This window comes from Parasteatoda tepidariorum, chromosome 3 (genome assembly GCF_043381705.1).
Source record: "Parasteatoda tepidariorum isolate YZ-2023 chromosome 3, CAS_Ptep_4.0, whole genome shotgun sequence".
Classification (NCBI taxonomy): domain Eukaryota; kingdom Metazoa; phylum Arthropoda; class Arachnida; order Araneae; family Theridiidae; genus Parasteatoda; species Parasteatoda tepidariorum.
This window is the reverse complement of record NC_092206.1, coordinates 83,565,361-83,593,275: the sequence shown is the minus strand read 5'-3', so window position 1 is coordinate 83,593,275 and position 27,915 is coordinate 83,565,361. Positions and strand designations below refer to the sequence as shown.

Here is a 27,915-nt window from a genome sequence, read left to right as displayed (position 1 = left end):
TTATACACGTAATTCAACTTAAAGTAAGATCAGTGTGACTTCTGTTGTTGCAGATTAGATGACCAATAACTTATATTAGGTTGTAAGATGTTAGTTTAAGTAGGATTGTTGATTTTCTTTGCTCGTTATTTATTGCTAACTTGTTTTTTACGGTTATTAATTGTTTTTTTAGTATTAATTTTTTTATTAATAATTGTTTATTATTTTGTTTGTTTTTTGTGAATTTTAATTTAATTGTTACATATGCTTGATAGCGTAATAACATTTGTGTAATAACAATTCATAGTGTAACAACAATTGTGATGGGTGGAGTGCCCAAAATATTGTGTCGCGTGCCATAAATGGCACGCGTGCCATTGGTTCGCCATCCCTGATCTAGACACTACTTGGTGTAAAGTAACCGCTGCCATTTCCTTTTAATTCTGCAACTCTAAAATTTATAATTACAGAAAGATACTCAAGAAAAGCAATAAATGTATTCTTACAAGACAATATAAAATACGAATCAGTAATTTAAGTTTCATACATAATTCTGAAAATTTGCTTGTAAATCAAACATACGCAGAAAGGAAAGTGGATAGAATTTATACATTATGAAAACATTTAATATGAATATCAGAGATTAAAAATTAAAATGCAAATATCTATTTTATATAACTAAAAACATGTTTCAACCGTGAATTTTATTTTCTGTGGATGAAAAGCAGTATTGGAAACAACCACAAACACTAGCCAACTCGTCATCGATTGAAACAATTAGAGACGGTATCCAAAACACCTTAACATTGGAGTTTTCAGAAGCAGAATTAATTATCGCTTAATGTGAAGGCACGTGATCTTAGAATAAACTTTATGCATTTTAGGTGTTTAGAGGTTTCACATACCGTTTTAGTTGTATGTATTAAAAAGCATCATATCAGTTGTATTTCGGAGAATGTTTATTTCCATTACAGCTCGGATTATCCCGCTAGCCTGTATGATATACTTTGTCGTTTGTTTAGGAATATTAAAGTAAAACTATTAGAAATTAGTAAAAATTATATAATTGAAAATGATTGTAATTTCCGTTACAGTTGCAATTTTTGCTGTGGAACTGGAAAAGTAACATGCGACACCTGTATTGGATACGGAAAACTCAAACATTATGAAGAGCTTATTGTTACATGGTAAGACAAAAAATGTTTTTTTTTTTTCAGTATAATCGATTTCATTTAAGATTTCTTGTTTGAAATATAGATTTTTGATTTTAGAAGAGGGAGTGGAGTATAAAATGCTCGAGGTTAAAAATCGCTGTTGATTTCTTTTTTCTTCAAGAATAGGGAGTATTAGTAAAATCATTTATCAAAATTCAAAACTTCGATAAAAATTTGCCTTTGTTGATAAATGTTTTTGAAAATTTTGAATAAAATACTTAATTGCTGTGGAATAAAATTAATGATAAATAATAATAAATATGAATAAATAATAATAAATATGAATAAATAATAATAAATATGAATAAATATGAATAAATAATAATAAATTATAATGAAATACAATAGAATAAAATACAATAAAATAAAATACAATAAAATAAAATACAATAAAATAAAATACAATACAATAAAATACAATAAAATAAAATAAAATATAATAACAAAACATTGTCTTATGAAATAAATTTAAATTTCATTTTTTGAGGTAAACTTTTTTAAAAAGCATAAATATACAAGTCTTAAATCTCAAGTTCAAAAATAGAAAATTTAGATTACAAAAAATCAGTAAAAAAGGGCAATACTTAAATTAATTAATACTCGAAAGGTAATACTTAAATAATTTTTTTTTTATCGAATTTAAATTAAAACTTCATTGTTCCAGAAAATATTTGCTCCGTGTAGCTATTTAAATTTGCTGTCACTATTATTTTTGCACAATATTTTTAAGAACTTCGAATTAAAGGAGTAATTAACCAAGAAAAGAGTTATTGAAAGAATCATTTGCGTTACATTTAACGCTAGCAAGAGACAAAAATGACTTTAATTTCTCAATATTCAAATGAATAAAACTGTATGTATTGGTAAACGTATGTGTGAAAAATGTTGGAGCTTGCCTATTTGTGTTAAGTTTTATTCTAGATGTTTTTACTCTAATTAAAAAGAATAAATTTATTTAGAAATATTCATTTATTGTTGTTATTAATATCTGTATTGCAGGAAAAATAACGTTGACAATTTCGTCGCCAATCCCATGAATATACCAGAAAAGCGACTTATTAAAGCTCTTGGTAGAATAATTTTTATTGAGGAGAATCCTGTGGTATGTATGATCGTCGCTTTGAAACTAAACCGTTGTAACTCAAAAAAGTCGAAAAATGAGATTTTTGGGTCATTTTGTGTAAAAAAAGTCACCCTTTTAGAAAAACAACCTGTTATCTTTATAGTTCCGTAAAGTTAATTTAGAGAGCAGATTAATCGCCATCGCATTGCCGCGAATAGCATTACCGCGGAAAGTTTGAAATCGCTCTCCTGAGAAACTTGCTTTTTTGAGTTACCACGGTTTAGTTTCCAAGCGACGATATGTTCAATATGTTAATAAATATGATGCTAATTGTAGTTTTCGTTACAACTGCGAAAAAATAATGTTTTTTTTATATTTACGATAAATCTGTAAACAATGAAAAAAGCTTTATATTTTTTTCGTTCATTAATTAAAATCTAAATTTCATACAGCATTCAAATGCAACTGGTCAAAGCGATTCTAGGGAGGGGGGAGGCTGTAATATTTTTGACTTTAAAAATGTCCAAAAACTTTTTTTTAAAAATCTTTTAAGGATCTTAAATGGTTTTTAATGCCATAACATAAATGTTTTTCTTAACTATACTCTGGCAGTTAGAAAATCAATTTTCTTCCAAATATTTAACAAAGTTAAAACATAATTTTTCGACATTTGTATGAAACATAATTTTGCGACAAAAATACTACATTTTCAAAATTCAGTTTCTCAGAAACCATTCGACTGATTTAGCCAAAATTTCCTATTTGGGTTAGAATCCCATTGATGTCGGGCTAATCAAAAGAGGTTTTCGTGGTTTTTTCCCTATGTAACGCAGGCTTGTGCTGGTTCCATCAAAAAGCTCTCTACTTATGCTGGTTTATCCCAAAGCTTAATTCAGAAGTTTCATTGCCTTCTGGATAGAATTCAAAATTACAGAGATACAGAGTTGAACATTTATAGCCGTACACTCAAAACTGGGTCGGCTGTTCAGCGTCGATTATAATACCAATTCAGCCAATTGGACATAAGATGACAAACATCAATTGATGCAGTTTTTGAAACTCGTGTCTTGAAATGGAGCGTCCATTTAGATACCACATCCTCTATGTGGAAGGCTGAGAGGAAAAAAAAATTCGGTCAGTATTTTGTGATCGTCGCAATGTGATAATAATTAATGTTCTCACGTTTGTAATTAATTGTCATTACATTATTATGACATTTCTTTGTTTGCTTTTGTTCAGGTTTCACCCGTGTCACATTCACCGGATGCATTACTAAACGAGCAGTCGTTTTGCCTAATAAATAAGCACAGAAGAGATTTCGCAAATGAACTCATTCTTTTGCAAGTAAGTTACTGCATATTTTTCCGAAGTTAAATGCTGCATTGTAAAACTTTCGAACCACGTTGTACCAAAAATTCGTATTCATTTTCTGGTTACATAAAATGGTGCCCCATTTTACCATATTTTGTTATTTTCACTAGCTCCAAATAGAATAGTAGAAAATTGCATCTAATGTAGGTGTTTTGAAGAAACAAAACACCTATTTTCGATCTTTCTTTTTTGTCTCCTATAAAAGCAGAGGAATGTTGCACCATTAATAGGTATTTTTAAAGCACTCAAATGCAGGCCAATATTGCTATTTACTGTAGCAAAATTATGTACCGTAAGTTGGATGTTTTATGACATACCTCTAACCATTTCATTCCACCATTGTATTTAAAACAGCAACATAAAAGAAATGAGCTTTAAATAATACAAACAAGCCCTTCACCTATCGAAATAAGTTGGATGCTTAAAAGTGGTGCATTTAGTCACCCCGATACACCGAGACCGAGTTGTAAAGAAAACATGGCGTCATGAACAAATATAGTTAAGTTTACTGTCAAAGTTTTGTATCTTTTACCAAATTTTGGTGCTGTCTGTTGCATCATGGAAGTATTTCTCGATCAAACTTCACAATTTATGGTGTAACTAAATTAAAATGATCTTTCATTTAACTAAACTTAGGTTAAATGTGAAACTTAGATCCAAATACTGGTTAAAGAGTTTTCTTACAGTGCAATCCAAAATGTAAGATAACTATCTATATCTGAGTCCCACTAAGCTGAAATAGTTGCTAAACATATAATAGTCGACTTAAACACTTCATAATTCAACTGCTTGCTAACACAAATTTAACAACTAAATGTAATATTTATCTGCATCTGAATTATAAAAAAAAAGAAAGAAGGATTGGTGTGACTTTCAATGTTTCAAGTTTTCTCCTTTCAATAATATGCACCAGTAAACGTCACAATATTTTTTATTTCATCTCTGCTCTGTAAAAAAGTTTGAATCTTACTTTGATGAAAAGTACCATCACTCAGAGTGCCAGTACATTTTACTAGGAAGTCTTTTTTCTACGGAAACATGTTAAAGAACAAAAAATCTGATATATCTCAATTTTTACAGTAATAATTACTTTAAAATTACTGAATCATTCTAATTAAATAAGTATTACTGAAAAAATTAGGGTATAATAATTTACGGTACAAATGGATTTTACTGAAATATGGATTTTACGGATAATGCACCCAAAGTGGAGTTAATTTATATTGTAATTTTATCTGAAATTGTTTTACAATATGCTCATGGAAAAATGGTTGCATCATTATGCATTCCCTAGAGCGTATAACTTTCGCTAACAACGCCACATTATATCAGCGTTATAATAACAATATTGTTAATATCACAATGTTATATTTACTACATATATAAGAAATAAAATATAATGAAATTTTTAGTGTTGCAATGGTTTATGGCTGGTAATATTTCTTTTAATAAATTTCAATCAAAACATTTTCTTGAATTATTAATACTGATGATGCATGCTATGCATATAACATACATAACTACGACTATCTGAATATATAATTAGTCTTAGTCTTAAATAATTAATTATTATGTTACTAATTTAACTCAAAGGGAGAAATTTAAAATAACTTTATAATTAAAAAGCTTGGTGCACTTAATAATATAGAGCCACTTAATATAGAGCCACTTAATCATTATTTTTGGATATTTTCCGTTCAGCGTATGGCTAATTTGTCAAAAAAAAAAAAAAAANAAGAAAAAAAAAAAAAAAAAAAAAAAGTAAGGAAACGTGCGTGCAAGGTGATTTAAACTATTCATTTAGTAATTTTTTCATTCACAAGATAACAAATTACCGGAAATTCTGGTTTTATTACCACATAGTTAGGAAAAGAAAAAAAAATANAAAAAAAAAAAAAAAAAAAAAAAAAAAAAAAAAAAAAAAAAAAAAAAAAAAAGAAATACAATAAAAATAGGATTTATGCCTTGCTCAATGATAATATGATGAAATTACCAAATTCTACAACATATGGCAAATTTTATCACATAAAACCCTATTTTATTGTTAGTTTTACCAGAATAACTACTAAAGCGCTTCGATAAAATCACCGAGCTTTTTAGTGCTCCCAGAGAGCCAGAAACACGGCAAATTTTATCATATTTTGTTAGTTTTTACCATCCTCTTTTTTCTCAGTGTATACATAAATTAATTCAATCCAATTTAATTTTGCAAAATTTTCCTTGTATCTATTATATGCTTTGCCATTTCTCTTAAGTAGTTTTATTATTTATATCTCTCTTTATTATTTATTTACAAAGGTTTTAATTGATTCACAATTTTTTACAGAGACAAACTCTTAGTGCTATTCCTATTACAAAAATAGACTATGCTTGGAAAAGAAAAGCTGGGGAATTCTATGTCTTCAGCTTTGAAAATGAAGTCTATTTTGAAAAATACCCTCAACAATGCTGCTGTTGTATTTGCTGCTAGCAAAATATTATGTAAATCTGGTGCATATGTAAGGCTTGACTTTTGTGCCGTTTGTAGTAAAATGAATTTCACGATTCGAATATGAAGCAATTTTTAAAGCAAAGAGCTTTGTAATCCCTCTTTTCAATTTTTAGAAGTAAAAAAATATATAATATCCTATTTACAATTTTATAAATCTCTTTCAAATTACATGGGATTTTTATGTTAAGTGCAGAGAAAAAAAAAGTCCCTGGAAAAATTTCTGTATAATATAGTAATGATATTTCTGGTTAAAATCAATAATTTTGGTGTTAAAACTCAAATTATGCGGTACTTAAACCATTTATTTGGAAGTTTTCCCGTTCATTTGGTAACGATTTGCCAGAAATTCTGGTTTTAAAAATTATAATTCTTATTATCTCTCATTCACTGTAAACTATAACAATAAAATATAAATTTAACCGACTAAATGGCTTTTATAGCTTTTTCCACCCTGTCAGAATTTTCCTTCTAAAGTTACGGTAAAATAACCGGTTGCAATCTGTCCATACAATTAACCGTAAAATTTACGGTAAAGATCATTTTTCACATCTACGGTTTTAAAACCGTTTACATCTAAACTGGTTAAAAAAAGCTGTGGATACGAAACTATAAGGTTTCGTAACCATTTACAACTAGCAGGGAAATACTAGACTTTTTTTTTGTTGCCTTAAGCAAGCTTATGGTGCTGCCATCGTGGTGTGAAAGAGAGTATCGTATTTTAATAGTTCAGGGATGCGAATTTGGGGGTGCTGAACACTCTGGAACGGAACGTGTCTCTTGTGGGGAAGAAATATCGTGGTGCCAATGCTGGGATTCTAAACCCCCATTCAGTTGACTATGAGAATGACAGAGTAGCCCACTTGGCAATAATTTGTACCCAGTTGCAAGTAACTAAGGGGCTTTATTAAGAGGGCCCAGTTGATGCGATAAAATTCTAGTCGTTTAACCGTATTAGGTGAAAGCAGTTAATAAACGGTTTTTCTCACAGTTTTCAGTTTGAATACCATTTTATTTATTGTTACTTGACTGTTTTTTTTTGGATATAGTAAAATAACAATTAAATAATTTATAATTTAATCTTTTTCTTTGTAGAAATTTCTAACAGTGTTAGGTATGAAGATAACATTCCCAAACTTACCACATTTACCAAATTTTGTCACATATTATAAAGTCATATTTAATTTTTAATTTTACCAAAATAATTATTAAAATACTCTAGTAAAAATCACTGAGTTCATGAAGCCGGATGCATGGTGAATTTTACCATATTCTGGTAGTTTTGTTCATGTTTATTTTCGGTGTGGGTACAATATAAATAATTATTATTTTTAAATGATTTATACATAAAAAAGTCAAAAAGCATGCTTGAAAAATTGTTTTTTTCTTGAAAGTTTTAAAATTTTTCAAAATTTTTGTTTTCATATTCATACTTTTCATATTCATACTTTTGTTTTCAATTTCATATTTAATACTTGACTGCTACACAACTCAGAACTCTTTTTGATATTATCTCTCTGTTTTTGATAAAGTGTATCTTGGACTACATTGAATACTTTCCAAGTGTTAATGACCTCAAATATACAATAAACTTTTTTGAACAAAATGCCATCTGAATCAATTATTATAACCTCAGTCTATATTTAAATGTTTTATGGAATAAATTAACAAAAAAAGAAAAAAATTTGATTTGTAAATATGTATATAAGGGGCCGTTCAAAAAGTACGTACATCCCGAAGGGGGGGGAGGGGATTCGCTATTTTGTACGGTTTTGTACGATGGGGAGGGGGGGAGGTATTATACAAAGTACGTACTTTATAAACATACACCAAATTTAAATTTGACTTTATCCTACACACTCCTTAAGTAAATATTTAATTTTATTTAAAACATAATTATTTTAATTTTTATGAAAAAGGGGGGTAGACTAATAAAATGTACGTACTCTAAGGGGGGGGAGTAAGACCTTATGTACGGTAATGCACGAAGGGGGGGGAGGGGTTTAAAATTTCTCCATTTTTGTGTACGTACTTTTTGAACGGCCCCTAATTTGATGACAGTGATAACTTTTTATAAGAAACTGCAACTTCATTTATAGTGTCTCAAATGATTAGTTTAGCTGAATTAGTCAGAGTTACACAAATAAAAGCCGTTATAAGCGTTTTCATGTTTAAAAATACTTCCACTTTCATTACTCAAAGATGATAATTTATCGCGTACAATTTCGGAATTCCAAAAGTTGAATCCTTTTCCATGGCGATTCGTAAACTCAGTTTACCGCCGCCTATTGAGCTTGAGGAAGACAAAAGCAATTGTCGGCAAATTAAGATTTTTTAAAACAAATATAAAGTAAATATCATGCACATACTGTGCAATGCGAAGTACATCACACAAACGCAGTACTTCCTAAGCAGATGTAAGGGAAACTTACTATACCTCCCTTTCGGGTATTTGCACAGTTCTTATATAGTTGATTTTCCTATCAGAAAATCGTAGCCTGAAAGACATAACATCAACTCACTGAGAAGGAAGGGAAAATGTTGCTGTTCACTCATCAACAAAAATTAAAAGTATAGACATTTTAGGGAGAATCAACAATGAATGTACAGTAATCATGGGGTTTGGTGAGCGGTGTCTCTACGTTTAAAAAAATTCTGAAATCAAGGGGATTAAATTCTAAATCACATTTAATAAAAGTTGATAAAGAAAGTACACAAATTGTTTCGAATTATACAATATACTGCTCATCAAGTCTAAAACATGAAAGAAAGAAAGAAAAAACAGAAATGGTAACTGTGAATGATGATATTTGGAAGATCAATGACTTTCGGAAGATCGATGACTAAGCAATAAGTCACACATTTGCATCCTATTTTTGGTACCTCAGTAATATATTCTAATCCAGAGGAATTTGCATAACTAGATACTCTTAGCCTATGGAATATCCAATCTTCATCATACAAGTTGTGTAAATTGAGAAATGAGCCTCTTTTTAAAAAAATATTTTTAATTCGTATATAATTACAATCCAATATTATCACTCTCGAAATAATTCTCTTGGGAAACAATACATCGTCGCTGATGGTTCTTCGACTGCTGATAGCAGTGCTGAAACTCAGATACTGGAAGAGTCTTTATACGACAGATTAAAGCCTTTTAAATATCGTTCTTAAAATGAAGTCCTTTGATATGAATTTTCAACCTCGGAAAGAGAAAAAGCTTTAAAAAAAACTGCAGTCTGGTGAGTAAAGAGATCAACTAACCTTAGGAATGTGTTTATTAGCCATAAAAACAATTGAAAAAGAAAATATCTAACAATATATAACAAAATTGCAATATCAATTCAACATCTCACAATTAAAATTACAACACAATTGTAGAACTAAAAGACGCTTTGCCGTTCTTGATGTTTGGCAGTAGGATCTTTTTTCGCAGCTCAATTCATTTTATTATTTCAAATCGGATGAACGCTAGTGTGACACATATTTAACTGTTCTCCGACATGTTCTGGTAATGTTCAGTAATGCTAAAATATATCATTACAGTAAGATATGATACTCATAAGAATCAGTCAAGTTACTTTTACGATGCATGAGAATCATACAAGAATTATATATTTAGGATGCATCAGATACCAGAGTTGGGCAAAAATGTGATTACATTTTTTGATTACAGTAATCAGTTACTTGTAATCCTGAATAAAGGATTACATAATTTTGATTACAACTGTAATCGTGATTGCAACAAAAAATTACAGCAATCAATTACTTTTAATCATGATTACAACTTTGATTACAGCTGTAATCATGATTACTGTAGTCGATTACAGTAATAAATTACTTGTAATCATGATTACAATTTTCAAAAATTTTGATTGCAGCTGTAATCGTGAATACAATAATTGATTACTGTAATCAATTACTTGCAATCTTGCTTACAGCTGTAATCAAAATTTTGATTACAACTGTAATCATAATTCCAAGTAATTGCGATTACAAGTAATTACAACAAAAACGATTACGGATAATTATGATTACAAGTAATTACAACAAAAACGATTACGGGTAATTATGATTACAAGTAATTACAACAAAAACGATTATGGGTAATTATGATTACAAGTATTCAAAATATATGATTACATGTAATCTTGATTACAAGTAACTGTGATTACTTGCAATCAAATTATACGATTGCAAAAAATTACAATTGCTTACTATGTGCAAATACATTATGCAAGTATGTATGGCTATACATATTTTTATGTACATAGAATGTACTCGCGCATGTACGCACAATTTGTGATTCCTATATACACATATACAATGTATGCAGAAACGTTGTTTGTACGTACAATATACATAGTTATATTGTAATATACATAATACAATAATAATAATATGTTTAGTATACATAATTATGCATTTATGACAATTGTACGCATGAATGTTAGTTTGTATGCAAATGCAATGTTTCGCATGTTTATATACACAGACAATATATGTATGAACGTACGCGAAAATAATGTTCATACGAGGGTTGCTATTTATATTTCTGGCCTAATAATGAAAAAACAAATATGTAGGATCGAAATTGGTTTGATTGTTTTTCAAAATAATCTCCATGATGATCAATACACTTTTGTATGCGTTTGAATCAATTTTCAAAGCACTTTTTCCAGTCCGATTCAGGTAACTCCAAAACATGCGTTTTGAATGCATCAACCGCTTCTTAGGGGGTCGAAAATCGTTGTCCACGTAATTTATTTTTGATGTGTGGGAATAAGAAGAAGTCATTGGGTGCCAAATCAGGGCTGTACGGCGGATGACCCATCAGTTCGATCTTTCGCTCCGTCAGAAATGCCTTTGTTTGAGTCGATGTGTGAGAGCTCGCATTGTCATGATGAAGAATGATTCGCCTGTTCTTCTGCTTTTTTCGAATTTCTCCGATGACTTCTGGCAAACAAATGGTCGTGTACCATTCAGAATTGACCGTCCTGCGTTGCTCTAACGCCACTGTTGCCACATGACCGTTAATGCCGAAGAAACAGGCAATCATTTGTTTCGATGTGCTTCTTCCTCGAACAACTTTTGTTGGTTTTGCCTCGTCTTGGAAGACCCATACAGTTGATTGCTGTTTTGTTACCGGCTCATATGCATAGATCCATGATTCGTCACCTGTGTAGATGTTATACACAGCCTTTGATGTACCTTGAACATATTTTTCCATCATTTCCTTGCACTAATCGGCTCGAGCCTTTTTTTGAGCGTTTGTCAGATTATGCGGAATCCACGCGAACAAATTTTTTTTAAGCTCAAATGTTCATGAAATATTTTATTGATGCTAGTCATACTAATGTCTAAAGACGCCTCTATCTCACGGTATGTCACATGACGATCTTGCTTTATCAGTTCACGCACAGCATCGATCTTTTCTGGCACAACAACGGATTTTGGGCGACCAGCACGGGATTCGTCCTGGATCGAACATCGACAACGATTAAATTCGTTATACCAATTTTTTACAGTGCTGTAGGATGGCGCTTTATCGCTAAATAAAGAATTAAGTTCATCGAAGCACTCTTGTCTTGACAATTCACGTCGAAAGTTATGAAAAATAATGGCACGAAAATGTTCACGATTCAATTCCATTTTTTGAAAGAGAAGAACTTTTCAATTTACTTTCAACAGCACAAATGAAGCTATAATGGTAAATCGTCTGCTGAATTTATGTTTAAAAATATCAAACTTTCGATTAAAATCGTCCGCTGTCGCCTAGAAACACTTACTGTTGCCAAGGACAGAAATATAAATAGCAACCCTCGTACGTATGCATGCATTTATGTGCTTAAGTACATACATTGTATAAATTTGTACTTGTAGTACGTATATGAATGTTACTTATAGGTACAGTATATGTACATAGTTGCGTAAATAAGATGCATGCATGTATGCATGTGCATTTACGTGCACATAGATATATGGTTTGTACACGCAACATATGTACTTATATAACTATATACTTTGTTAATACATCTGCACATGTAATGTATGGATGTACTAAAAATAGTTAGCTTTACAATGTATGCATGCACATTCCGGAAAAAAAGATATATCACACTGAATAACTTTCGTTCTAATGATTGAACTTTTACGAACTAAGTGTCAATCTTAATAGTTCCCAGGGTGACCTCAAACATGCTTAATTAATAAGTGCTAAATATTAATTAAGTTACGAAATCAGACATAGAAACGTACTTACACTGAATAAACATATTTTTTTTAACATATTTGGCATCCTGACCCTTGAAATAGAGGGGGGCGGGTAGACAAAATTTTGAAAAAATTGGGTCATAAATTGTGTTGCAATAAAGATTTATATATATGGCGAAAGTTAAAAATAATGCTAAGTTATCTCGCCATAGAAAGTGAAACATTTGAAAGGAACCATAAAGAAACTGAATGATTTGCAAGACGGCAAAACATTGTGCGTCTCTGTTGCTAAGCAAACAAGTGCAGAAATTTTGGATCAACTTTATGGGCGAAGAAAACAGAGCTTTCTTTTTCATCCTTTGAAAATAAAATTTAAATCGATTAATAAATTATTTATGATTTTCCAAGATTTTAAAATCTGAACGCTGAACTTATTATCTGAAATTTTTTTAAATTTTTTTGTAGCTGTTTTAACATTATTCGCATGAAAATTTTGTACTAAAATCAAATTTACGTAAGTTATTATAAATTTATGAAAAGTTGTAGGGCTAATTGCTTTTACACTTGAGTTCGAGTCTTTTCGGTAAGGGAAAGAAAAGAAAAAAAAAAAGCTCTTGCAAAAAAATTTGGAGGGCCAGATAATTACCATTATACTACGTTACACTTATATTACTACCCCAGCAGCAAAATAACTTGGGACTTCTTTGGACCAATATTCATCAATCTTGACTCAATTAAGGAAAAAATTGGCTAATATCGGCAATATATAGAATTTTATATTTTATAGCCGTCGTTAAGCAACAGATCAAATTTTTGGGTTTACGACTACTAATAACTAGCTTAACCCCACATCGCCCCCGCGAGGGGGCTTCCGGGGACACACCGATAGTTCGAAGTGCGCGTAACAGTTCAATCACATGAGCAAACATATTCAAAACTTTCAAATTAGAGTTTTAACAAATAGAGAGAATATTAAATATGAAATCCAGAAAACAGCATTACTCAGAAATGAATTAAATGCAAGCAAACATTACAAAGAATATAAACAATATCAATCAGAAGAGATATTGATGTCGCATCTTCAGTAGGGGTACGAAGATAATAAAAAGAAACAATTACACATGGTTAAATATAGGATGTTTGTAACACAGAATATAATCACAAATGACGGAACAGTACTTAAGGTATCAAGTTCCAGGAAAAGATTTTTTAACACAGTAAGTGCATAATTACGACTACTAATGTTCAACTCAGTAACCTTGTTATTTTGAACCCAATCCAGAAGACAACGGAACTCCCGGATTAATTATTGGAAGAAATTTGCCCTCGTGGACGACTTTTTGATGGAACTAACCTGCATTTGCGTTACACGGAGAAGAAGACCACGAAAACCTCCCACGGTAATTCTGGCGGCAAAGAAACTCTAACCCATGATCCGTCTATCATTGAGGATATTTCACGTTGCCACTGAGGTTGGTGCAAGGTGAATGTGGATTCGTATTGACCAGCCATCGCTGGGAATCTCACCCGGTTCACCTCATTGGAAGGCGAACTGAGCCATCGCGGCTCAGTGTGTTCGAAAAGATTAGCAGTTTCCATTTTACCCGATATGTTACAGCCACTTTTTAACTAAAATTGGCTTCATATACCCGGCCCTATGTATAGGCCCTATATATCTGCCCTATATTGTTTTTGCCTAAAATTAGAAGTCATTCTAGGACCAATATTAAAGAATCTAGACATCCCAATATTGGTCCTTCGGTGCATGTTCTTATAGGACCCATATTGAACCAATTTTTGAACCAAACTGGGGTCAAGGTAAAATTGTCGCTAGAGTTTGCACTTATAATACCTTTGTTTTACCACACTTTTCTGTTCTGATAAGGAAAGTGTTCTACGCAGTTTTTCTTAGCTTTTGAATTTTTTCAAGTAAGATGGATTTTATTATTTAATTTCAATGAGTTTAACTACGATGATACTATAAGTTCAATTGCAAGCCAGTGAATACTTTTGTATGATGTTGATCAAAGTAGGAAAATATATTCACTATATTGGAATAAATAAGTTAAATTTTGTTTACTGATGCATTTTATAGACTGTAAGAGTAAAAATCCATGATTATTTAAACGCCGAGTCATTGCTATTTACAGAAAAAATAATTTATTTTCAAATTATAAATCATAATTATTTTAAATTAAATATGAAATTTAAAATAAAAAGCACAGTTATTTAAAATAAGAAGCATTAAAATTGAACATTATTGTTAGTTGAAACATGAATCACAGTTATTTAAAAATTAAAATTATTTGAAATGTAAATAATAGTTGGAATAGTCGCACCGAGATCGCAACATATTTTAACTATATTATGATCCAAAACTTTTAACAACGTGTTAAATAAAAGCTTTCAAAGTTTTGAAAAATACACGTGAGAAATTCCGCACTGTATGGTAATGATATTTATGATAAGAAAAAATCTTAAATCTGATTAACAAAACCGAAATATACGGTATTTTATTCTGATTTTCCCATTCATTCATTGCCAATGTTTCCATTCATATAGTAAGTAGTAGTTACTATACTATATGACAAAATTAAGTTCTAATTATCACACATTTAGTGAAAAATACAAAACTGAAAAGTAAATTTAACCGAATAAAAAGTTTTTATGCCATAAGATTTAATGTATTATGATAAAAATACCAAATGTTACTATTTCCAAATTTTATCACGTATAATAAAAATCATGTTTTATTGATAATTTTAATAAAATCATTTACAAAGCGTTTCGGTAAAAACTACCGAGCTTTTTGGTGTTCCCGTAGAGCCAGAAACACGATAAATTCTACCATATACCTTATCATTTGACCAAACTTTTATATCACTGTATGTTGATTAAAGCAGGCTATAATTTTTTTTTAAATCATGCAAATTATGCTAATTTTTTTCCAGGAATTCATTTGATTAAAGCTGGCTATAAATTTCTGTCAATCATGTAGGTTATACTCATTTTTCTTCAAAAATTCATTTTGTAATTTTTTTTTTAAAAATTAATTTTACCGTTTGGGAGGTCTTACATCTATGATTGATAATACTAATTTCCAAACAGTTTCATGTAACTGAGAAATTCGATACTTCAAGCATTAATGACAGTGAATCACATTTTAGTGAGTAGTAAACGATACATATAAAGATCAGTGCAGCAAAAAGGACTATTATTTCTATTATACAATCAAACACAATATGTTCATGTTCTTATCTTTATTATGATAAAAATTTATTATCATTTGCTTTATTTAAGATAAAAATTCACCTTTCATGTATGAAAGAAAGAAAAGCACCGAATAGAAAGTGGCAGGTGCTATTTTATTAAAAAAATTATTATAATTATTATTATTTAGATTTAAGGTAAGTTGTATTCATGTTACTGTAGTGAATAATTTTCATGCAAACACCATTTTTAATGCATTCTGTAATTTTCGCAATGTATGCTGTAATTGCACTTAAAATATTTTCATTTGATATAACTGATAACATAGATTACAACTTTTTACAGTAATGTTTCAACGTATGCTTATTTATAGTTTAGTAGTTTTTTTAAGTGAAAGTTGAAAGTTTAGTTTTTTTGTTGAAGCTTACATATTTTGATATTTTTTAAGTTAAATATATTTTTAGTGCTATATATATATATTAGTTTTGGTGATTATTTTTACAACACAACTTGGATGATATTTTTAGGATAATGGTTCCTTTTAAGATAATGGTAATGAATGCCCTAAGTTATCATTGAAAAGAGCTGGGGTTCGATCCTCAGAGCCAACTTTAAGGCTACTCTATTTCAGATGGATATTTTTCAATTTGTTTGAGATTGAAGAAGATATTAGAAGCATTGCTGACCCCATAGTCAAAATCATGTTCTGGTCACGAAATTGTAGAGCCTAAGACCCCATGCCTCCCCTACCTAGCCCACGAAGGGCTGTAGAACAATGACATTAATATTGTTTTAAACAATATATATTGTAACAATTGTGAATTTTGAATTCAATATAAAATTATGAAAATAATTGCAGGCAACTAAAACGAAAATCGATTTCTTTCGTTAGCCAGGTGAAATGAAGTTCAAGTTTTTTTTCCGATTTTTAAAAAAAAAATTTTTTTGTGCACTTCCATTTTGTTCAGTGTTCAAAAAATAAATAAAGCAAAAAAGTACTAAAGGAAATTTAACGAAGGTCTACATTTTTTTGTGACTTTTGTTTGCGTCTGGCTAACCGAAAAGTAACAGAATATCTCATACATGCAACAAATTAAACTCTAATTCTTTATTTTGTTTGATTCAACACTTGATTTGCATTAATTTGCCTAGTGGTAGCCTTAATGCTTTCATAGCTTTAAATATAGTGCATTGAAAGCGAGTATTTTTTTTTAATAATATATTATTATTTATGGTCACTTCCTTTTATTACTTTCAGAAAAATATTGCCATGGAAGCGCCACCGAGTTATGAAGCTGCCATGGCAGGTAAATTAAAATTGTGCTATAATAAAGCGTTTCCTACTCATTCGGAATTTTTAAACAACTTGAATAAATTGACATTTAATTTTGATTATAATAAATTATATTTTTATTTAATTCTTGACGATAGTAAGAGAAGTTAACATTTGTCCCAGAAATTATAATTTATATTGTATGTTTATGGAATTCATCATGGATTCAGTTTATTTTTTTCAATGCAAAACTTTTTATTTAATAAAAAATACAGATGTTTCGCAACGACAAACCTTAATATGCATTTTTAGAATCATTATCGAAAATCAAAAAAGGAAATGAATGCACATTGAAGGAAATAGAACGGAGTTGGAAGACGATTTTCAGAAACGCCTTCAAAATTCAACCTCCAATGAAAACTACTTCAATATTTATTACATTAGTGTACTGTGATTTATCAGATATTCCCCGGTTTCAAACTCCATTGTGCATTTTTTTCCTTTTGTTTCCATTTCTGATAATTTTCCAAAAATATATATTATGGGCTGTTTTTGCGGAACAGACTGCTTTTAACACACATTGGATTTTAGATCAAGTGTATAAATTGAAGTTATGTCAGTTATAAAGTATTACATAGCTTATATATAAGTAAGCTCATCCTATTTATATAACTTAATAATGTATCTAATAAAACGCGAATAAAATGTATTTATAAAGCTTATTTTTACATACACAGAAACATCGTTTCATACGTACAATAAATTTATTTATTATGTATTTATTTTGTTTTTATTTTGAAGAACTTGGTGTCTAAATATTAAATAACCTTTGTTTTTTGAAATACTTGCTCATATCGAGCTAAAGTCACATAAAAAGTAAACACAAGATGTTTAAGAAATACACACAAAGAATAAAAAATAAACACTGAGATGTTTAGGAAAAATAAGTTAATGAAGATTTAAACGAAACTTCTTTGTAATTGAATAATTTTCAGATAAAGTGTGATGGAAAAAAATTATAAATAATGCATAGATCCTAATTATACAAAAAAGAAAAATTAAGAAATATTTCAATGTCTTATGTAAGGGATCTTCGAATTTTTAAGCCCGAGAGCCGCAACAATATTCGAGAAATCACGCGCCACGCATGAGTTTGATAGTGCAGGTAAAAAATTCAGTAGCAGGAAAATAAGATACTGATTTTTTTTTCTAACTTTGTTAGACATTGCGATGCATTATATACATATATACTATACATATATACTATACCTTGGCCAAGTACTATACATGTATACTACTATATATATATACTATACCTTGGCCAAGTACTATACATATATACAATACATATATACTACTATACATATATACTACTATACATATATACTACTATACATATATACTATACATATATACTACTATACATATATACTACTATACATATATACTATACATTCTATACATTAAACTATTACCTCATATCGAGCACGATTTCGAAAAAGTCACAAATTAATTGATGGATGATACAAAAAGCTATTTATTTAGTATTTTCTCGCGCTTTTCAATAACATTAGTAGTTCTGTCTTCTGTAGAGAGTTTTCTGTTTCCGGAATGGAAAATATATTACCTAAGATAGGCTTAATCATTGATAAAACATAATATAAATACTAACCAAAGGATTGTCTTCTGAAGTTTTTTAACACTAGTTAATACCTTTATTATGGTAAAATTTTATCGAAGCATGAATAATCTGTTCCATTCGTTGATGCATCCATTAATACACAGAACACAAAATTTGAATTTGCTTAATAAATACCATAAATTACTTAATTCAACAATAATCCTTAAAATTAAAAAAAAAGAAGAAAAAAAGATTTTTTTTTCTTCAAATTTTTAATATTTACTCTTTTTTTGTAATTTTAGAAAGTAATAGAAGAGTTTCAGCTCCTGCTATAACTTCACAAGTACCAATTACTCCTCCCATACTTTCTGAAGTATCTACTACTTCCCTTGTACTTTCTGAAGCAACTACGTCTCAACTTGTACTTTCTGAAGTGCCTGCGTCTCCTTCCGTACTTTCTGTAGCACCTACGACTCTTCCCGTAATTTCAGAAGTACCTAAAACTCCTCCATTACGTTCTGAAGTACATACGACTCCTCCAATTGCTTATAAGGAACCTTCAGCTCCTCCTGTACTTTCTGAATTAGCTTCAGCTCCTCCTGCACCTTCTCAATTAGCTTCAGCTCCTTCCATACTTTGCGCTTCTCATATATCTCCGGCACTGCAGCCAACGTAAGTTTATTTTATTTATTTCGCCACTAAATAAAAAAATAAATAAACAATTCTAAATATCATATTTATTTTAAATTTTTTTATTAAATATTACATTTTTAAACACTCGCACTTGTTACTTTTATATACAGCTTAACCACAAAATAATTGAACGAATGAATTTAAAATGTTACTTTGTTTCCAAATATGTTTTGGAACAAAGATGTTTTTTTTTCTAAGTATCAAAACACATTTTTGAGCATTCCTGAATCTTAGCTACTTTTAAAGTGATTGGAACTATGTATCCAAATTTAAATATCTGAAGGGGAAAAAATTGTGATACTTGATTTTGAAACAAATTGATTTTTAGAAATTTTTATCCTTTTCTTCGACAAAATTCGATAATCTCTGGTCAGGGATTTGCATCTGTTTTTTCGGCTTAAATGTTTTTGTTACTCTTAATATATTTACATTTATTACATCCCTTTTTACTTAGATTCTAGAAACATTCATTACGAGTGATTATTACAGAACATCTTGAATAAATGAGACAGGAAATAAATTATATTTGAACAGGAAATAAACATGTTCTTTTTTTTTGTTTTCTTTTCCTAGTTTCGGAAGCTTGACAGATGAAACAATAAGAAAAGTGTGCTACGACTTCGCTGCTAAAAACTTCGAAAATGGAACAAGAGTAATAGAATACTTGGATTTTCCGAGTATTCGAAGTTGCTATTCCTTGCATGTGAGAATTGCGAAATTGTTCTTAATATAATTTTTATTAAGTAATTTAAATTATAATTGTTATAATGTTCTTAATATAATTTAATTAAGTAGTTTAAATTGTTTCTAATTTATTATTTGACTTTTTAGTATAAATTGGAAACGTTTTGGGAGTCAAGAGAATTTGTTATTAAAAATGGAAAATGTAATGGTGAGTTTCAACTACTTAAATTTATTTAAAACATTATGAGTTACAAAATTAAAGGTCTTATACTCAGTTGCAAGTTAAAAAGAAATCATTATACCTATGGAGAGAGCCTGTTTGCATCTAAGTGCTTGCCAAATGGATGCCAAGCTCCCAGCGCGAACGTATCAACATCGCCAACTCTTGAAGCGTCGTTGCACAGCCTTTTCTTTGCTTGCTTTCTTAAAAAGAGTGAAATAAGGAAAACAAAACTTATTGAATAATCAACTAACAAGTATTAATAATAATTAATAAAAATAATATCAAAAAATTGTAACAAATGCATGTCTTTCTGTTAGCAATTAAAGAACTGATGAAAGAATAATAAATATTGCTTCCTGCAAGCGATTTTCTACTACAGTGAACTAAATTAAAAGTTCTTTATCTCGTTTTTTTTTTGTTAAGGGCATGCTAGCGTAAGATGCGCCATTTTTACTGGTCCAATCAAATCTAATGCTCTTGCAACGGCATATAGTTGTTTCTTTTTCCAAAGCAAATGTTTCCCTATTAATTGAAATATGTTGCCAGGTCTATTATTCTAGAAAAACTACGAAACTGTAACATTTTTTTAAAAACAATTCTATGATATGTATCGTAAATGATAGCACGAATTAAATTTCTCTTTGACATGTTTTACTTTCGAAAGCTTTTAAATTGTTTTGAAAGCATATTTGTATAATTTGATAACGGAATAAACCGCAGATCTAAGTTTGGGCAAAACGTTACTTGAACAATTATTGAATTTTGTTATGCGTAATGGAGTTGTTTTCCTATTCTACTAACATAGGATATCACGGGTGACTAAGCATGTGAAAAGGTTTTGATTATTAAAAAGCAAAATTTCATTAAAACAGGTAAAAAATTAGCAACTTTTCTAGTACATTTCTTTCAGTTTACAAATGAAATTGAATGCAAGGCTTTAAAGTTGTTTTCGCATTATAATTGGATGATTTAAATTGTAAGTTATGGTTTCCATTGAAGATTTAAATGGATTAAATAAATAAGAATGAATTGAGTTTCTACTACTTCATACATTTTTAGTTTCTCTTGGCATCCCTGTTAACATAAAAAAAATAGTTTTACACCACACCTTTTACAGCTCTTTAATACTCTCATATCATGGCGGTTCAAAACACAATGTACACAGCCATAATAATAACCATACATTGAGCTATCTTATGGGAGGAAGTTTTTGTAAACTTGATAAAATTTTATTTCGAACCATGTATTCCGTTAAACTTAATATCGTGTAATCAAGTTTATGACGGATAAACAATCCCGATAATATGATTTCAACTTGGCATTTTATTAAGGTTGCAGCAAACTTGAATAATATTACAGTTTAACACGTTCCATTTAGTTCAAAAAAATTTTAATGCTTAAAACTCTCTCAGTGTTTATGAAAACTGATTTTTTCAAACTAGTGTTTTAAGACGCGAACAACTAAATGTAGATTAAAATTTTGAGAACATAAGTATGCCTGTGTGCTATCTAATCAAAGTATGAAGGTGATTTAAGCAAATTTTTTAAAAAAAGCTTTAAAATACTATACCAAATTTGTCTTATATAAGCAATTTAAGTAAAAAGTTAGAAACCAAAAACAGGCAAAGACAAAATCCTGAAGATATGTATGTTAGCAAAAACTGTACTTTATCAGGAGACACACTGTCTGCTAAAACCCAGGAGCCTTTTTGTAGTCAGCGGTTAAACCGAAAACTGACTGTACCGCTTCCATAATGCTTCTGTGCGGACATTCTTCTTCATAACTGTCTTTTTAATTTGATTTCAGGAAAACCTATAGATGGATCAAATAATGGGCCTGAACCGAATATTCGGAGTATTTTTGTCGTCTGCAAACAGAAATTTCAGAATGCTGAAACGCATGCTCCAGTACCGCATTCAGAACATTTAAGAAATTGTCGGAAATGTGACGATCGTGGTAAAGAGGATTGTTTAGTTTGTAAAGGTGCAGGTTGGGTAAGAAAACTACTTTAACAAAATACATATTTTGTACTGTAATCTCTATTAGACTTAATTTTGCAATGTTGCGAAAGACAGAATAATGTTGCATTGAGGTTCTATAGTTCATTAATACTTCAAAAATTGTGATGTTGCATTTATTGCACATCCCCAAGATCAACAGGGCCAAATCAGATCCATGATTTTGTGTACACTGAAAATGTTCAATAACATCACAGGATTGTCTGTCATATTTTGTCTGGTCTCAGGCAAGCAATGATGTTTAGGGGACGCCTATTCATTGTAGCACACGGTACAGGTATCAAAGCACATGAATAGTTTAAAGATCTTAAGCGACCACTGAGAAAGCAAGTGAGGGCGGTCTGGTCTAGTCGGCTGCATACAAGTGCCAGAGAGCCGTCAGACCTATCATTCCTATACCCTCGGTGTGCTGGTGGGACACGCCAAGAGTCTTCAAGCTTAATCTTAGCCATGGACAAAAGCTCCATTAAAGGGAGAGGCATGGAAGATAAATTGTGATAAAATAATTTATTAAACGGAGAGAGCAATGATAAAATTTAAAATTAGTTATATTTTACGCTGTAACCTTAATTCAGCAAACTTAAGTTGATAATAATTATTGCATCACATTTAAAAGAAATGCAGCGAACTTTTCAACAGTATATTACTCCTTTGGTAAATTTATCTATCATTGATAATGATAATTAACTATTCACATTAAACTACCCATTAATCTAATCCTTTTAATGACATATTTAATGAGGCTCAATGTAAGGGATTCACGTGTAATTTTCTAACAACATTAAGTTTTAATGACATGCTTAAAAGAATAATTATATTTAAGCAGCTCTACAAAGATAATCAGAAAAAAAAAATGAAAATGAATATTAAGATCGAAAATAATATGTTTCTCCAATCCGAACTGGATAAAATTAAAATGAAATTAATGATCATAAAGTTTTGGTTATTAATCTTGTTAAGAAATAAAATCGAGAAAAGAAAAAAATTGCACAATGGAATTTTTTAACAAAAAACTGAATTAATTTTCTCTAAGAATATTAAAATAGCTTGATAATTTGTGTCATATTCTAAATATAAAACAGTTTTAATAAAAGAAAACATTTAGTTAAAAGAATGTAAAGTACTTACTATTTAACTGAGCAAGATTTAAGTTTTTATCATAAAATTGGAAACATGAACATTAAAATAATAAATTACTTGTTTTTTCAGTCGAAATAATTTTCGTATTTTTAAATATTTACATTTGAAATTTTTTTTTACAATTTATTGATTTATAAGTACAATTACAGTTACTTTTACAAGAATACAAATGTGTTAGTAAAGAATGTTATCCTTTATTATATTGTATTTGAAGGAAACATAACGATATTCAATTCAATTTTTTTACATAAAGGAAATATCATTTATAATTTTTTTATTTTAGTACACATGAAGGAAACAGAAATTTTTTTTTGTAATATCAGAATATTTATTAGATTGGTCTCGTTCTCACTTTCGAATTCCTAGTTTCTCAATTTCTTTTTCCCCCCTCCTTCTTTAAAAAACATGTTTTAGTTTGAATTCTAATATAACTGCTTTCGTTTGTTCAATTGACATGCGAGTCTGGATCAGTTATATGACATGGAGCATTTGGAGACCCCACCCTCAAACTGTTCTGTTGATGCCGCTTGAAAATGAATTGATAAGTTTAATCAGCTTTCCTCTTTAGAAAAAAAGTGGTGGTATTCCTTCCTTCTATTTTTGTTTTAAGCAAACTATTTTGTGTAGAATTAAACTGTTCCGAAAACGAACTCTTCAATTTGATTCAAAATATTTTCCTACGTTGCAACAACAATATTTTTGTAATTTACTTAGGAAAATAAAAATTAATACAAAATAAAAATTCATACAAAATAAATATTAAGACTTTGATTAGTGCATTTAAAGTAGAGCAAGCAAATCCCTTTCAGTAGGAATGTTCTCCATGTTTGCAAAAATAGTGAACTGTATCTATTGTTTTTTAAGATTTCAACTTCCTAACTGAAGCTTTTTTTGAAGGAAATAGCTAAAATATTGATAAAAAATTACTATTAAATAAAGAAAAATAACAATACGTAAAATGTCGAGTTGAATCAATCCAAAAATCAACAATCGTTAAACGTTAAACGAAAAACTTCACGATAATTGAAGAGATTTGGAATGCTCCATGCTCCAAAAGCTCAGTGTCGCGAAACAGACCCACAATTTATGTATTGATTTATTACGTTAAGTCTTAAATCAGACATATTTTAATGCAAATACTTCATCATATCAATTGTTCATTACATTTATTTAATTTTATTTCTTACAAACATGAAATTAAGCTTGTGATAAACTGTATTTGTTCGTAAATCTTGAGATACGTGAATATACTTGTACATTGTATTATGATACTAGTAATCAAAGCCCCCTGTTCGCTGATGCCCACCAACTCCAATGATAGCTCTTCGCAATAATTGCTGTTTCATGACATAAAACAGTTGAAATTATTCAAACATAAATATATTACTAACAAGAGAACTAGTGTCTCCCTTTCTCACGTCCAAATATTTTCCTTATGACACTATTAAGTTGTTGTAGTTCATTTATATCGCACTAAATCTGCACAATGGAATATTGGAGATGGTCTGGGAAACATCCCTAAAGGATGATCCAAAGACCTGCCATCACAATTTTGATCCTCTGCAGAGAGGATGGCACCCCCGCTTCAGTAGTTCGACGACCTGCACGCGAAGTCGAGTACTTAACGGTAGAACAGATTAACGAGAACCAATACAGCACAGCCTCTGTCCCAACGCAGACTGATCCAAGCGGTTACCCACCAGCACACTGACAGCAGCCAATGATGCTTGATTTCGGTGATCTGCTGGGAACCGTGACTTAACGATCAGTCCACTACAGGACTGATACTATTAATATCTATAAGTGAACACGAATCCCTTTTCTAAGTAATAGTTTTTTGAAATAAATTTTAAAACTAAAAGTATATTATTATAACAAATTTGGTGAATTCACTATTGTAATTTAATATTGTTGCTTACCAAACGGAAGGATGGAGTTTAAATACAATTTTTGCATTCATCACTCTGTGCATGAAGCTGAAATTTATGTTCTAAATCATTTAACTAATCTCTCTAACAGTAATTCATAATAATAGTATATTAATGTAATTTTCACCTAAAAATAATAATTGTAAAACTGTTAATAAGTTTTCGATTTAAATAACTTTATATTAAAATGTAGAAAAATATCTTATTCCAATAATAATAATAATAAAAACAATCCTCCTAAATTGTTAATTTAGAAATCAAACAAAATCAAAAACGAAATAATAACAGTACAGGTAATTTAATTTTAATAACTTATAAATTAGGGAAACAAAAATATTTATAAGAAAATAATAACTTTATGACTTGTATCAATTTTATGCTGATGACAACCAAACAAATATGAAAATTAATGTGGGAAAACTGGATCCTCCTAACATGTGATTTTCCAGCCAATAAAATTTATTGTCAACATTGGAAAACTGCGACACCATCATTAGAATTTCTTGTATAGAAAGATTAAGATTTTACAAAGTTTGATATTAAGATGTAATTTAAGAAAACATTATTAACTTAAAATATTTCTTATGTATTTTTTTTTATTCCTCAGAATCCTTGCAGTCGCTGCAACGGTGATGGTTACCTCAAAGACCGTTCTGCTTGTTTGACTTGCAACAAAACTGGCCGCCTCATGTAAGTGATGGAAGATATTATAAGATTACTGGATTAATATATCAGCCCGTACAAAAATGTAAGGTATTTTTGAGTTTTTTGTAAGGTTGTTTTGAGGTGTCAATATTGATTTGAGGTTTCGAAGTTGATTTAAAAGAATAACCTTATAAAAGATCAACCTCCTAAGGGGTATAATCAAAGTGTATGAAATTGTTTTATTCACACTTGAGGTTGTTTTGAGGTGAATCTACTTTAGAGTAACCAGCTTAGGTTGGTTGTTTTTGAGGTGACCGGATCATTTTTTCTACGCTTCAAGCAAATATGTATATTTGAGGAGTCAATGATTTTAATCGGTCTAAACTAAAATTAATTTTGAGTTACATATGAGGCTGATTTTGTGAGGTGTAAATGAGGTTGAAATTGAAGTTTATTAATAAGGTTATTTTTGGTGCAAAACATAATATCCTTTTCGACCTCAAGTGTACTTATTTACATCTGTCAACCTCAAAACAAACTCAAGAACACCTTATTTTTTTGTAAGTGAGTATGCATACCACGAAATTTGAAACTTAACTTATGCATTTTGAATTTCACAGCATTTTTTAATACACGTCTGAATTTATTCTAGATGGCGTCTGTTACGAAGAAATTATTATTGCAAAATCTGCTCAGCATTTAATGAATTTTTTTACAAAAATATGTTAATGAAAAACTCAAGAACTCTTCATTCCGAAAAAAAATTTACTAAGTGAAAAAAAAAACAATAAAAATTGATAGATTCTTCAAGTTTAAGTCTTTTAAAATGAGTATGAATGAACCAACAATGACAGCTTTACTTCGATTATTTTCCGGCATGTGCTGGAAATTTTGCACCTCGGTAAACCGTAATTAGGTTAAACTTTAAAACGGTTCCAAGTCAAACTACATTATCGTGCAAATTAATCTGCCTTGAACCTAATTATACAAGAGTATGGTCCAACCAAAATGGAAACATGGTTCAAATCAACAACCTATAAAATCGCTGTAAATTACCGGGAAAATATGGTTAAATTTTTCGATAGTATGTTTTAAAAGAAACAATGTATTTCAGAGCATACAGTGCAATTTTGAAATACATTAGTTTGGACTATGTTAGATTTTAAAATCGTTCAAATCGCTCTGTAAGAAATGAAGTAATAACCCAAACTGTTACGAGAAATTAATGGCTTGATAGCATTATCGTTGTGAAACTAATTATTATTTAGTTATGAACAACTGTTATTGTTTGTTGTGAACTATTTGCTACTAACATTAAAAAATTTATTATAACTCATAAAATTGTTATAGATGTGATCCATGCTACAGCTGTGGAAGAATAAACTGCATTGTATGTGATGGACATAAGAAGGTTAAAACCTATAAAGAACTCAAAGTGACATGGTAAATAATTCCATAATTACAGATTAATTCTTATAGGGGAGAGTCGGGTAGCCCCGCCCACTTAAGGAATATTGCTTATATTTCTGTATAATATTGAGTAATAAACAATATTTTTATATGTTTCTATTGTTTTATCATCTAAAAAGGAATAAACAAAAAAAAGAATAGTTTAACTTAAAAAAATAGAAATTTAGAAAAACATGTCCGGTAATCAGCATATTTTCAAAACTATTGTTAACCATGTTACCAGCTGCATAAATACTTGAAACTTTGAAAATAATCTTTTTTTAATATAACAATTAATGTCCGATGGACCCGACACTCCTCTAATTAATTTTGAATATTAATAAATTGTATTCCATATGTTGATATCCATTTTCTTATTTTGATATAGGACAAATCATGTGGATGAATCTGATGTTAATCCCACAGACATACCCTCTGATCTCCTGAGGTTATCCACCTCTAACGAAATATTTAGTGAAGAAAGCCCCAGGGTTTGTGTTTAAATTTATATATGTGTAGTGCCTTTAATTTTGTTGCTCATTAAAAACAGTTTTTCCTTCATCTCCACCTTTATAAAACATTTCCACGTAGTGAACATGGGATAGAGCGTTCGCCTCCTAATGAGGTGAACTAGGATCGGATCCCAGTGGTGGCTAGTTGGTACGAATTCTGCATCCGGCCTGAATCGGCCACAGTGCTGAC

The 27,915-nt window shown here is 29.9% G+C and overlaps 1 protein-coding gene across 1 annotated transcript in view; it reads left to right on the top strand.

Moving 5' to 3' along the window:
- LOC107456037 (uncharacterized) overlaps positions 1 to 27,915 on the top strand; it is a gene marked incomplete in the record, with an annotated part of 87,981 nt that overhangs the window by 56,328 nt on the left and 3,738 nt on the right. Inside the window, 8 exon segments of the mRNA XM_071178907.1 lie at positions 16,797 to 16,845; positions 18,735 to 19,104; positions 19,699 to 19,828; positions 19,957 to 20,017; positions 21,840 to 22,027; positions 25,727 to 25,809; positions 27,115 to 27,207; positions 27,602 to 27,704. Coding sequence (XP_071035008.1) covers positions 16,797 to 16,845; positions 18,735 to 19,104; positions 19,699 to 19,828; positions 19,957 to 20,017; positions 21,840 to 22,027; positions 25,727 to 25,809; positions 27,115 to 27,207; positions 27,602 to 27,704 — 1,077 coding nt within the window.